Source organism: Nyctibius grandis, chromosome 8 (assembly GCF_013368605.1).
Source record: "Nyctibius grandis isolate bNycGra1 chromosome 8, bNycGra1.pri, whole genome shotgun sequence".
NCBI lineage: Eukaryota > Metazoa > Chordata > Aves > Nyctibiiformes > Nyctibiidae > Nyctibius > Nyctibius grandis.
Window position 1 is genome coordinate 33,865,277 of NC_090665.1, and position 14,775 is coordinate 33,880,051.

Genomic DNA, 14,775 nt, shown 5'->3' on the forward strand with positions numbered 1-14,775 from the left:
TGCGTATGATTGGGTTAGGTCATTCATTTGTGCACTAGAATTTTCCAATAAATGTTATGTATTTAATATTTAAGTACTAAAGAGAGACTGCTGTCTTGAAAGCAAATCACTGTTATACAAAAAGAATTTATAGTGATTTTCTACAGTAGGCCCTCCTGCCTGGAACAGTTTGCTTTTCTATTAATTGTTACTTCTCCTGATGCTGGGTGACAAACTCATGTTGAAAAATTATATAACCTGCCCATAAACCTTCTCTGTGATGCAACTCACAAGGGGAAATCTTCTATATATCGAGTTATGTAGAACTCAAGAACATTTTAAAGTATGATTTGAGGAATATATACATACATATTGTGAAAAATAAGTATAATATTTCTTTGAAGATGCCCAATATATCATAGTCTTTTATTTTTATGTCTTACGTTGGAATCTGGGTCTTGGCAGAGGAAATTAACGCTTATGATAAAAATGCAGCAATGGGGGTTATACTGGCCCTCTGAAGTAAAATACAAACATTTAATTCAGTCTTTCTCAGTATAAAATAGATTTTTACAGTGATACACATATTCTTCCATTATCAGATTAGCTTTAGAGAAATATTCTGGCATGCCAAGCACATCAGATGCTTACAAATACAATACCATTCCTGAAGTGTATGTTTGAGACAAGATTCTGAAATATTCACAGATAGAAGAATGCTGTGGTATACTTGGATTTTCTTACCTTCAGAAGGTCTTCCTTGGCTTTCTCAGAAGCAACAAGGTAAAAGTTCTGTCCATACTGGAACTTTGCATCAAAAACTACCAAAAGTTCTTCCCCTGGATATTCCTATTTTGATTACAACAATTAGTGGAAAACTGAAAGTAAATAACATCCAAAACAGATATAAGCCTGTGACTGGCCAATCTGCCACTAGTATCTTGGGCTAATCTTGTGGTCTTAACAGAGAATTTTGTGTGCTAATTGAAAAGAACACATGGATTTTATTTTGTAATAAAAATAAGTCTGGGATAAAACAAATCTTTTCATACAGAGAATTAAACAGAAAAGAAACTGTTTTAATGATTCTCAATAAGTAGGCCATGAATTAGGGGAGGCCAAAATATGTGAAGTTCTGCCGACTCACAGAGTCAAAACTAGTAATATGTGCATTACTTTTAGCATATTTTCAATCTAAAGTTAGGAAAAAAAAAAGGGCATGGTGAGCCATGAGAAACTCTTAGTTGACAGTGGTCTGTGACCACTGTGCCTTTGGATGTTACAGCATTGGTGTATTTACACAGTCAAACAAGGGCAAACCTTATCATGAAAAGAATATATACTTTGAGACCATGAAGTCTTACAGTGAGAACAAAATAAGCTACATACTAGGACAACTTTTTTGACAGGGTGGAAATCGGAAATTGCAGCTCTTGTTTTCAGGTCCTGAATGATGTCCTCTTTTTTAATAAGTTTGAAACAATTTTCTTCTGTGACATCTTCATCAACTCGGCAATTAAAAATTTCTTGGGTCTTTGTAGTGAAGACTAAAGGAAAGATTTCTGGGTGGCCTATGAAAGAAAGCAAAATGTTGTGATAATCAAATTCAGAGTGTTGTTTAAACATAAACATATACCTTAATAACTGGGTTTGTATGGTTTCCTAACAGAATGCCTTCGAATCTCTCAGCTTAGTTTTTGATGTTTTGGAAGGCAATGAGTACAAATTATATTACATTTTGTTAATCTTGGAAAAGACTCTACCTAACATTTTCTACTTAATGAATATGTTATTCCTGGTATGAGCTTTTTTTCCCCTCTTGATCAACAGGTGATTAAGAGCTTTACTGAAGAGTCATTAATGGACTGTTTTTCATACATTAAGGACACAACTGCATGGCTCTGATTTAAGAGAGCCCTTGAGTAAATATACTCTAGTCCCACCCTGGAGAGCAATGCCGCGTTAAGCCAATGTTTAATCTAAACAAGGCTTCAATACCATCCCAAATAAGGATGCTTCTGATTTTGGACTTTCATCTTCCTCTCATCCAGTTCAGAGTGCAGTTCTCAACTAACAGGTGGGACTAAAGCAAGGTAACTAAGATTCAAGCCAGATACAAGACTTTATTTTCAGCTTTGCTGGACAATATATAGCTGTTTTCTTCTACGCACGTGACCTCTGTTAGGTTCATTCATGCTAATTCAGAACAAGACAGCTATTTCTTATCCTAGCTCTGGCACTGTTAACTTCATTGTTTTTAGTGAGGCTGGGTGCAGTTAGGTGACCCGGCGACTGTGCTTTGCAAACACTCAGATAATATACAGTGCTGCTTGTTAAGTGATTGTCAGCTGTATGTACGTAACACTAGTCCCTCCCAAATTACATGCTCTGCCTTCTGGCTTACAGAGCAGAGAGAAGTGATTAAGATCGCTATGGGCCCAGCTAGTTGAATCCTGCTGCCTAAGAGACTCTCTTCCTCCTTTGCAGTGCTGCCATGCTAGCAGACTCATGCTGTCTCTCTCAGCTGCCCTAGTAAGAGCATTCTTCATGAAAGCCACTGTACATCTGTCAGAGAAGGCTTGTAGGCGTTCACTTTGAATGTTCATCTTTTTGATAAACTGGAAAGTGGAAAATATTTAGGGACATGCATGCATGGGATTTTTACGTGCTGAAATGGATTGGCTTTTGCGATAATAGCCGATACTTTCTATCTTCTTTGTTTCTTTCTGTTTTCTTAGTTTGAGTTATTTAATAATTTATCTTAATTCACAGAACTTGTGGTATTTTTCTCCTTGTGTGTGCCTTAAATTGAAGTTGATATATCTAAAAATATGATATTGACCAGCTGACTCAGCGTGTTTTGAGAAGCTATCTCTAACCTAACCCAACAATGACTGAGAAAACAATAAATCCTTCCTAATCTCTATCATCTGGGAAGCTAAATCTCTGCATAAGCCTATCACATAATACATAATGTTTGATGAATCTGACATTTATCCCTTAAAATCTTTCAGTGCTGCTCCTCCACTGCACCCGCTCTGCTATAGTCATCACTAAAATTAATGACACGTGTGATGCTTCTGGCATACCCTGCACTAAACCAAATATGATTTACTTGGTGTTCCCTAGGTATTTTGCAGCATACACAATCCATTTGTAGCATGCACAGTCCATTAGTTCACTTTCTTCACAAGTTGTAGTCAATATTGCATGACTTTCCTTTTTGATACCTCAGAGATTTCTGGGATTTCTGTGTGGATGCTTCAAAAAAATACAAAATCATAGGGATGTTGATTGGGAAAGACCTCTGAAAGTCATCTGGTCCAAATTCATTGTTGGTAACACCAGACCAAGCCAGGACTCGTTTATCTTCCAGAGTCCCTGTGCTTGCCTTTTTGACATCTACTCTCTGTAGCTAATGAGGTCAAGACCTAGATTCTTCTTTTGCCTATCCATTTGGCTATGAGACCACACTCAGAAAAAGTGTTTATTCCAGGGTGATTTGAAAAATTTAATCCTTTTAAGGAACCGCAAAAGTTGATCTGCAGGACTCCCAGGTTACCCTAGCCAAGGGCACGAGGCTTCATTAGGATGTCATTGGGAAGCAGACTCAAACCCTAGTACAAACTGCAACGGTGCAGATATACTTTACATTTTGATATATTGGAGAAAAAAAAAATTAGACCTCCTTTTGCAAATTAAATTTCATAGGATAGAAAGAAGATAGAAACCTTTTGCTGTGCACCAAAACAGAACAGAATTTCCATCCTCTGCCATGCACGGCTGGCTCACAGGACAAAATGGACAGGAGAGCAAAGGAACAAAAAGTTTGTACATATTGCAGTCCTCAGATTGGTTATGAGGCTAATGAAATTAGGAGGGCTAGAACCTGAAGAAAATTTATAAACATAATTCGCTGATTCTTATGGGAAATTTTTTCAGAAGATTATTCCCATGACTCAAATAAATTTAAGGAAAACCGAGCAATTAGGTTTTGGGTTTTTTTGATATATCAAAAATCCTAAACAGGAGTAACTGTTGTTTATTCAAGAAGCTTGTATGATGTTATTTTTTAAAATGTTGAATCATGCATACAGCCTTGTCCATAAATACTACTGCTAAAAAAATCTTTTCAAAGAGATGTAGGTTTCAGTGTCAAATGAAACAATACATGCATGCATTACAGTTAAGCAAAAATACAATAGACATCTCTATGAGAGGGAGCAGAGTAGGACAGATAGTCTATTTTCTTTACTGCTCTATTGCTATAAGACCAAGTTAAAAACAAAGTAATGTTCAGAATTAAAATATGTACACATTTTAGTCTAAAGGAATAAAATCTATATTATAGAATTCTGTATTATAACAGATTCTATCTATTGGATCTGTATTACAGATTCAATATTATAACATAAAGAGCTGATATTGGAATTCTTACTATTATGAACATTTTTACTGAATGCTGCTTTCCAGTAAAAAGTATGTAGCATCTAATAAGAGGCTTCACATTGTGTTCTAATAGTAAATTGTACCCATATAATTTGTAACAGTCTACAGCTCCTAGTGTTATGAGAACTTCACAAAGGACCAAAAAGCTCTAAGAGAAGTAAAGAGCACTTGCCAGTCTTATGCTAAGGAGATGCCATGCATACAGTTTAAATCCTGCACAGACAGTGTCTGCATATTGTAGCATTTTTTCCTGCTCTTAGCAACAGGCTTCTAGCAATAGCTTAGATGTTAGGGCTCCTAACCTTATTTGCCACTAGGTGGAGGTATGATTCTCTCTTACTGTCAAAACTAAGTATCTCCAGGATCACCGTAAATATGATTTTAAAAGGAACACTTTCATCATCTGAGGGATCACTTATTGTCCATTTTCATTAATTGCAGCTTACCCATTTCGGTGAAGCTAATCAGAGTGCAATTTTCACTTCCACCCGTGTGCTTACAGGATTATGTAGGAAGACAAGTGATTTATGATTTCTTTAAAAATTACCTGGTTTGTGTATTTGCCACGTTATGTTTTAGCTTTTTGCAATAAAAGCTGTACTGTTAAAAGCTAGTTAAGAAGATAACCTTTTGGGCTGTTTCTGTAAACTGTAGATAAATTTTACATTGATATCAGTTTAAGTTACATCCAAATATATAACCCACACAAATCAAGTTAGAAGAAAAATCTAACTAGAGATGTGAAAAAACATTTAAAAATTATTTGGTGTTTGAGATAAAAGAATGTATTTCAATTCAAATAATTACATGTTTTAGCTCATAACTATGGCCACACTTAAAACTTCATAAAACTGCATTTTTCTTGCTCGTAAGCCAAGAGAAATGCTTGATATCTTGTGACACTTAAATGGCAGATTTTTTTTTTTCTACCAAGCAAAAGACATCAGTCAGTGTCTATTGATATCTATGATTAAAGAAACAAGTGATCTGCTAAAATAATCTTCTCACCAGATTCAGTGATTTGACAAAGATCAAAGATTTTTAAAAGGATAAAATATTTTTTTAATTGCTTAACTATTACTAAATGCAAATGTTTTGAACCCTATAATTCTGTTGTAATGCTTTTTATTTCTCCCAACCCCAACTCCTCTCAACCCAAGATAAAAACATCTTCTACAAACCCATACCTGTTTCAGCATTCCTTGCTGCACTGCCTGCTACTCAGAGAGTGGTACTGTAATTACTACTGTAATAGCTGCATTTCTTCATAGTTTCTAATTTTTCCCATTCATAAAAAAATCTTTCCTTTTCATTCCCTGGCATTAGTAACACTGAAGCTTCAAAATGTTTAAAGTATTCGAAAACTATTACTTTAAAGCCCAGTCATCATAGCACTTACCTATATGAGCCATAGAAAGATCAACTTCATCTTTTTTACCTGAAAAATAATGATGTTATGTTATCGGTAATTTTTCTTCCTAACAAAGTTAACTATAAATATACAGTCCTTTCCTTGTTAGGGCAATATTTAAAATCTCTATATACATTTAAAACTGAACTGTGAAGAGGGAATAAAAAATAATTTCTACTCTTGTGTTCAAATTTAACACAAGAAATGAGTGAAGCCTTTTAAAATAGGTCTGTATCTTAAGGAGATGTTAGCATATTCTGAAACTATGGAGATTTAAAACTCATTTTTATTTTGAGCAGGTTGTCTACCTAAGAAAGAAGCCATAAGAAATCTGTCACCTTGTGGTGCACACTGCAGTTTCCATGGTTGAAAACTGAACTGACTGGTACCTGGTAGCACCTGCCTGTGGCAATTACCATGTAAATGGTGTCATGCAAAGAGGAGATAAATGGGCAAGGCTGGCTAACATCAGACAGCAGCAGAACTGGCAGGTGTGCAGGTAGAATCAGACCTTAGTCCGCTCTGACAGTGGGGAAGTGGGCAGGCTTGCCCTGGATGGCAGGGTGCTGCAGGAGCCAGGCTTGCTTCAGCTTCTGAGAGGGTCTGCAAACCTCACAGCGAGGTAGGACAGGAAGAGATCAGCACTGATGTGCAGAATATGCTCTGCAGCAAAACAGCTATTAATCAGCTGGGAGGCGAAAGGTGATTAAAAGGCAAAAGCAACTTCAGGAACATGTCTGTCATGGCAGAAAAAATATGAAACGAAACAAGTAAAACTGAAGCAAGAGTACATTCCCACCTTTTCTGAGAATGTGCATAAATCACTGGAAAAAATATTTGTACATAGCAAAGGCTTGTTAGCCTTACACTTCATTAACTATACACTTCATAAATGACACAAGTGAGATAGTATCTCAGCACATCTCAGAAAAAATGCACTGCAAAATTAAATTGTGAAACTTTGGTATATTTTCGAGCTCTATTATTTTACCTTTACAGTGTGATCCTGAGCACCTGAACTCCTGCTTCTGGGGGCACCCCTCTCTGCTGGATGCTTTCTCCCTGGGCTGTTAGCTTTTGTCAATCTCCCCACTTACTATATATAAGCCTCCCAATTTCCCATTCAATACTGTTATTATGACACCACAAACGATTAAATCCAACCTACCAAGACAAAGCATAAATATTGCAATGTAGCTTTGTTATGTTCCGTGTATTGGTTACAAGACCATAATCAGTAATTGTAGATCTATCAGTTATTTATTTAAAATAGCATATTCTAATTTATCTCATGTTCATGTAAATGCATGGGCCTAAAGTAATTAAGGTAGCTGTCATGTGAGACCAGATTACTGCCTGTTTCATTGCTGCTGTACCTTACGTACCAAGCTGTGTTCGTTTTCCTTTTGAGGATTTCTTAGCTTTGTTTTCACCTTTCTGTTTCTTTGCCGAGGTTTTTGGACTTCTCGAGGACATCTTGCTGGATATGCGATTTTCTGACATTTTTTCAGATTTCTCTAGAGAAAGATACATATCATCAATAAACTTTAAGCAGACAATGGAATGCACCATGTATCAGTGAAAATTTGGTCCATGACTTTACGTAGTTTATCATTATAGTAATATTTTCATACACAGCTGAAGATATGTTCCATAATTTTAAATCATAAACTGTATTTTGATGTGATATGTAATAGATGGAAATACTTCTTCTGTCCAGGGTGATTATGTATGGAAATTGATTATCCAAAACAGTGAAAGGTTAAATTAGGGTAGGGGTTTCCCTTACAGAAAGCTAAGGACCTGAGCTACAGTGGGAAAAGCAGAAGTGAAAATTCTCCAGTTATAAATATTTGTCCCAATGTCCTTAAGTGTAAATCATTACTCAGCTGCACAAAGCATTTCTGTGCTTTTCTATTTCCAATTCATTTTTTCAGTGTAGCTCTGTAGAGGACAAACTTGGAAAGAAGTTGTTTGCATAATTACATGTAGTAACCACACAGCTGGGGATGATACCGTATAGAAGGCTACCCTTCTTTCATTTACTCTCCTTCTTCCCAACAGCTAGAATAAGGATGAGAACATTGCAAGGAAGGAAAGGCAATACAGCCTGCCCAGTGCACAAACCGGACAGCACCTGCCACAGAACACTGCCAGCACCATCGTGTGGAAGGTACAAACACAGCAGCCGATAGAACAGCTACATCGGGATGGTCCCAGGTCTGTTAGGAGAAGTATTGAAAATTGTTTGTTGTTATTATTGAACGGCTGGAGGTACTCAACTGGGATAAGGGCAATGGGACTCACAGTTTGTTTGTGTCCTCCCTCTTCCATGTTCACACTTCTTTTTAAGACTGTAAACTGACTGGGAGATAAACCATTTTTTAAATGTCTACAAAGCACCTATAGTATTTGGATGCTTTTATAATTTTAACACAAACAAGAGCAAAGCAGATGCACTTATAGGACACAGAGAGAGAGATGGCACCTTCAAGAACTGTGTCATGACCTAACTATTTCTGATGAACTCTTACAGGAGCTACAGCCTGTCTGCCTGCACATGTGAACAGCCCATTTACTGTCAAGATGCTTAAGGTGAAAAGGTGAGTTTATAAAATAAGCGTTCTATCTTGAGACTTTCCCAATGAAAGGCCTAAAATAGCGCAAGTGTTAAAACAAACACGCTGTGGCCTGTGCATTTGCATTTCAGTGGTCATCCTGGCTTTTGGGTGATCTTTCATTCCCAGACTGAGAAACAGTGTTTTTCTGTTCTGTAACACTCCAATACTCCAGAAGCAAGCAATATAATTTTAGCTTCCAACCTGAATTTTAGTTTGGAGATGGCCACTGATGGCAAGATACAGGTCACGGATTTTAGCCGGGTGGTATAACCTGGGTTTGGGATCTATGTTAACTTCCTGTGAATCCAAGGTAAATTTTGCTGTTGACTTTAATGGGAGGAGAGTCTGACACTCTTTATTAGAGTTATGCATTCTTTTCACTCCAATCAAAATAGAAAAATATACTCTAGAAATCCTTAGGCTCTTTTCTCTGTCATACTGGATCTTGCAGATCACAGGTGACAAGCTGCATCCATAGGATATTAGTGCATTTCTCTGTTGTTTGATCATTATGGCAAATGCAGCCCCCTTCATTAATCACCTGAAGAACTGTAGAAATTTAATCTTCTGCTTTTTCCAAAAAGCAATGATAATACCAATGCAAAACAGATTAATGTTTCAGAATTTTGAAACTTTTACCTTGCAAGAGATATGATGTGTTTGGAAGATTAAAAGAAAGCACAGGTTGTGTATAATGAATCTAAGGAGAAAGTTAGGAGTTTTTTCTGCCCTCGTGCTCAGTCTTTTTGTCAAATACAGGACTATAAACATTGACAATGTATTTACATCTAACAGTCAATATATTTTCTCAGTTACAATCTTTCAAAGCAGCCTCTACACTGAACAATATGGCTAGTATATAGTTCTGAAACACTTAGGGCTACCTAACTTAGAGTGCATGTAAGTTCAGATGGTTAAAAGAGGCTAATTTTCCCTTATTTTAAAAAAAAAAAAAAGCACAAAGCTATTTCTTATTCATCTCCTTGTATATTTTATGTTAAAAAAATTGTGACCCATTTTCTAAATAGATTCTGTGACTACTCTAACTTGAAACCAACCTTGATGCCTCTGGATAAAAGAGAGAGCCTTCCAGGACAGGAGGAGAAGCCAGCTGGTTTTGAAATTAGCTGAAGGACAATATGAACCATCTCACAGATACTACAGTCACATTGTCTTACTTCACCATTTCCTAATTATACACTGAAACAAAGCCAATTTGGAAATTTTGAGTTCTTTCTTCTGAGTAACCTAAACCCTAAGTCACATGAATAGAGGAAACAGAGAGGGCTGAGATAAGTCACATGCCTATGTTTAGTACAATAACTTGCAAGTAAAAACATCCCTTTTCCTTCAACTGATTTCAAGTATATTATACCTATAAAAACAGTTAAAACTTTTGAAAATTGTCTCCCAGTACCGCAGTTCCTCCTCCTTTACTGAAAGAATCAGGTGTACAGGTACACACAGCACGTTACAGATAAGGGCAGTGCTGGTGAAGGCAGTGTAGGTGACTGAGTGTATGTTTTGTATATGTTAATACAAAAAGTATCCCTGTTTAAGGGTTGCAAATGAATACAGCAATCCATAGCACGGTTCATGGTTCCATCTGTGATGCACAGAACCTCACCAACTGGAAAGCAGATAGAAAAGTACGAAGTAATTATCTCCTTTTACCATATCCCTAATACCATATCGCCTCTGCCCATTTGTCATCCTGTGGGCATACGATTGTCAGTGGTTAGGAAACATGTAAGGCCTCCGAAGAAAGGAAAGGCAGAATTTCTAAAAACTTATCTGGAAGCATAATCAAGCCCATAGCCATTTACAAAGTACGTATGCAAAGCCTTTTTTTTACACAGGATTATGCTGCTAACCCCCAGGTGCTCCCTGCAGGAAACCCAACATGCGCTGAGAACTTTAAAACAGGTACTGAAGGGCAAACTTCTGTAGCCCTCCTCTTCCAAAAAAAAGAAATGAAGGAACAAAAATCCTAATGGTTCTTAATGTGTAAGATAAAAGCTAGTATTTTCAGAAGTTACCTCTTACTTCAGGGGGTTGGGGTTTTTTTTCCACTCCCTAAGTTTTTACACAAAATACCAAATCCTATCAAGAAAACCATGAGAAAAATGGTGTCTATATTAGAGGACTGTCTGAAAATATGACAAAAAAAGATAACTTCTTTAATCTGTGGTTAGTTCCTCTTAGGGACATTTCTATATTGCTTATTCAGAAAGGACTCTAATATGCGTATTTGTCCAGAAATATACAAATGTATTATGTCGTTCCATTAATGCTCATATAAACTCATGATTCTATGATTGAGAAGAGAGGTTGGAAACAACATTTAAATTAATATAATTTTTAAAATTTAAGAGTGCAAAACCTACAAAAAAGCATAGCTCTTGAAAATCAATTGTCATAAACATTGCCATATATTTTATTTTTAAAAAGTAGGCAGTGTATTGTATTAAAACGTCATTAAATAGGTTCAGTCTAATTTTTGAGTAATTTTTCGGTGGAATGCAGTGTTAATTATTTAATTGGTAAAGCCCAAGTAAGTCTTTGACAACTTTGATACATTGTATCCTGGTTTATTTATAGGTGGCTGTTATATTTTGAATGTTAGGCTCAAAAGAAAAAAACAAGATCAGAGTGTTCTCCTAGTCATTTAATGTACTGAAACATTTACAGTTATAAAACAAATCCGTGAAGTTGCTAGGTACTGCAAAAGGGGAAAGTTAATTAGCTATCAGTACTACAAAAAGTGCTGTCTGAACTGAGGGCACGGAATGATTCATTAGTTGCCTAACTGAATGCTTTAAGGTCAAACCTGTGTGCATTACTAATTTAGCACTGTAATTTACTACAATTTGGAATGACAGAAGAATTGAGTGCACTTCCATTTAACAAAAGCGCTACAAGGAAATTATCAACAACATGTGCTACTTGCTTTGTTGTGTCACTATCAAGCTAAAAATCACATTTCTGTGTGTAAACATTTAGGAACTTGTTAAAAATACCATCTTGAGAATGACCTAGTCTCTCCAGAAATTCATATACAATGTTCCCTTTAATTAAATTCATTCTAGTTTGCTCTACACAAAGAGCAAATAATACAAACACCTAAAGTTTGTACTATTGATAATTCTTGTGCATCTTTGGACATGACTTCATTGTATAAGTTGTAGGGAGTAAAGCTGAAGTTTTGGCAACTGTCAAATAATTTCAGCATATGAATAGTTGTATTTGAATGTGCCTGATTTCACACGTACAACTTCTTTTCATTAATTTAGGCCTACTTGAACCAGGTGTAGATTTTGTTATTTGATAGAAACCAGTAGAGGTAGTTACAAGCTCTGGGATGGTAAGTACAATACATGTACAATTAGGTTAAGAATTAATAAGAAAGGCATAGAGAACAAAATGGAAAATGTCATTAAAACATTGGAAAAGACTGTGTTCTGTTTCTCTCCTTTCTTGCATTCAGAGAGAAATAGAATAGAATTCGAAAAGGTATAACATGGATGATTGAAGATATGGAACATGTTTTGTACTAGGAATAAACTAGGATTCTTTTTAGCCTGGACTGAAGAGGATATTATAGAAGTCAATAAAACCATGAGAGGCATGGAGAAAGTGACCAGGGGATGATTATTCACTGTCTTTCGTAATACAAGCTCTAGCTGGCATCACATGAGCTTACCAAGGGACAGACTGAAAACAAACAAAAGGAGTACAGAAGTATTTCATTGCACAATAGGTAGCTGAATTATGGAGCATACTGCCTGGGGACAGGATAGCTGCCAAAAGTGCACAATTTCAAAAAGTATCAGGGCAATTGACAGACAAAAAATTGAGGGCTACTAAAGATAATGATAATACCTCTCGCTGTAGAAATGAAGCCATAAATCCAAGAAAAAAGGGTGCAAAGAGTGGAAGTATGGCTTTATTATCATCTTGTCCAGGCCATTACTGGCCCAGAGAGAACTTCTGGCATGAGCCAGTACAGCTGGTCTATGTTATTAAAATTTATTAAAAATTTGGTCGTACTTCAATAGTTAATATGTATAATATTAAAGTTGTCATAACATGACCCTGTGAGGAAGCAAACAGTAGCATATGTTGGCTTGTTATGACTTTTGAACCAGAAACGTTGTATTGTAAAGATTTACACTCAATAAGACTGTCCTTTTTTTTTTTTTAATCCAAGGTAACAAAAAATAATCATCTCATCTTCGAAACGTGAGAGCTAGGCTGCTGGAACAAAACCATGGAGTGAGACTGGGGTGTGCGGAGGGCTGTGCAGAAGCACCGGGGTCCTGGTGCGGGGTGAAGCAGCTCCGCCCCACGGTGAGGGGGGTTTGCAGCCGCCCGGCTCTCCTCACGAGCACCCTCCAGCCTTCGGCACAGCCGCGCCCGAGGGCCCGCCGGGCCCTTCCCCTCCCACAGGCCCGGGGCCGAGGCAGGCGCTGAGCCCGCCGGCAGGTTACGCGGTGGGAGGCGGCTGAGGCGGTCTCGGTCGCAGGGAGCAGGCCGCGGGCTCCGCGCCGCAGCCTCGGCCCGGCACAACGGGTATTCCCTGTCGGCTGCTGCCCGTGCTCTCAAGCCCGCCATTTTTCACCCGGTTCCACTAGCGCAGTGGGGCCACTTCCCCGCGTTGCCGGGCGCCCTTCGCCCCCGGCCGCGCCCCGCCGCTTGCCGCCCGGCTGCCCCTACCTGCGCGGCACCGCGGCCACGGCGCCGGCCCCGCCGCGTCCCATGCGCCGTGCGGTTGCCAGGGCAACAGGGCGGGCCAGGATTGACGCTTCCGGCAGGCAATCAGCGCTCTGCTTTTCAAACCCGCCCCCGCGAGGAGAGGCTGCTATTGGCGCTTCCTCGCAGGAGCGCTGCAGTTCACTTAAAAACTACAAGTCCCAGCATGCTGTGCGCGGGAGGCGTGCCGCCGCCCGGGGTAAGTGGGAGCGGAGCATGACGGGGGCTGTAGGCGGCCCTAGTGGCAGCTACCGCGGCAGGCTAGGCACCCGCGGACCCCCGCCCCAGCACCTCCTCGCCATTAGCTGCCAGGCAGTGCTGGGGACGTGTCCAGCCGGGAAGGAGGTTTAGGTGATTCGAAGATTTGTATTCCACATCTTTCATATTTTTGATGCATAAAATTAATTTCATTTGCTTTGCTGCAATGTAAAACACAGGAGCCCCGGAGCATCTTTCCCTCCGTGTTTGTGGCGCACCCAGTGCAGGGTCTTGGTGACACTCCAAGGACCATCCATGCTCCTCATGGTAGGCAGGAGCGATCCCCGCTGTCTTCCATGTCTCTCTCTACAGCCAGGAAGTTCCCTCTCGTAAAATGCCGGCTACTCTCCTTGCTTTTGCCTTGTCCTTATTTTACCTCTCTTCATACCAGTGCCCGCACGAGTACTTGCAGCACGAATCAGGCAGCTGGTGAGTGGGCGCAGTTATCGTACCCCGGGCTCTATCCCGGGCACTGCCTCCCGTCACGCAGCAGCGCCAAAGGGATCATTTCTGCAGTGCGGTAAAACTGGCCAAGACCCAGGACAGGAGACCGTTTCTTTTAAGTCCAGTTAATAACTTTAATAGCTTAATTGCAGGTAAGTGGAATGACTTAAGCATGTCAGTCATTCCTCTTCGTTCACTGTACCACTGGCTGCCCTTCATAACGACAATTCTGCGACCAGAAAGGGGTTTTTAATACAGATGGGACACAGCTAATTGTAACACAAGCGTTACCTTTTCTTCTCCTGATGCAGAAGCCTGAGTTAATAAATCTGGATAAAGCAGCATTACCATCCTACAGAAAGTACGCACAGCACAGGGAGCCGTCGGTCACTTGCGGCAGGAGGGACATGTGGAGCAGAAGGCGACAGACGCCGCGCGTGGCCGTGTGCCCAGCACAGCCCCGCAGCCGAGGCTGGGGCGGGCTGCGGGGGCCGGCGGAGGTCCCCAGCCCTGCCCCCTGCGGAGCCGCGCCAGCCGGGAGGGCGCGGGAGCGGCGGGGGGGCGGCCGGCAGCGGCTCCGGGCGCCGCGCTCCCACGGCCGCCCCGCGGCGCCAGCAGCCCCCCGGCGCCGCTGCCTGCGGGGCGGGAGGCCCGGGAGCGGCAGGAGCTCACCGGCAGCGGCACGGCCCAGCTGGCAGGTATGCTGAAGCCTTGTCTTTAAAAGCACGAAGCGGTGCCGGGGCGGCGGGGGGTGCGCCGCCGCCCTCCAGCTTTGGGATGCCACGGTAAATGAGCGCCCAGCCGGGCCGCGCCAGGCTCGGGAGGGGCGGGGGGCTGCCCCGCTCCGCCGGGGCCGGGGGC

General features: G+C 40.2%; 1 protein-coding gene across 1 annotated transcript in view; it reads right to left on the minus strand.

The window, feature by feature from the left end:
* Window positions 1-13,211, minus strand: part of DNAI3 (dynein axonemal intermediate chain 3) — a 30,301-nt gene extending 17,090 nt beyond the window's left edge. Inside the window, exons 1-5 of the mRNA XM_068406751.1 lie at window positions 13,177-13,211; window positions 7,225-7,356; window positions 5,828-5,866; window positions 1,369-1,550; window positions 724-828 (exon numbers count right to left, since the gene is read on the minus strand). Of these exons, the coding sequence (XP_068262852.1) occupies window positions 724-828; window positions 1,369-1,550; window positions 5,828-5,866; window positions 7,225-7,342 (444 nt within the window). The 5' untranslated portion in view covers window positions 7,343-7,356; window positions 13,177-13,211. The remainder of the gene's footprint in view (window positions 1-723; window positions 829-1,368; window positions 1,551-5,827; window positions 5,867-7,224; window positions 7,357-13,176) is intronic.
* Between the last annotated feature and the right edge of the window lie 1,564 nt (window positions 13,212-14,775).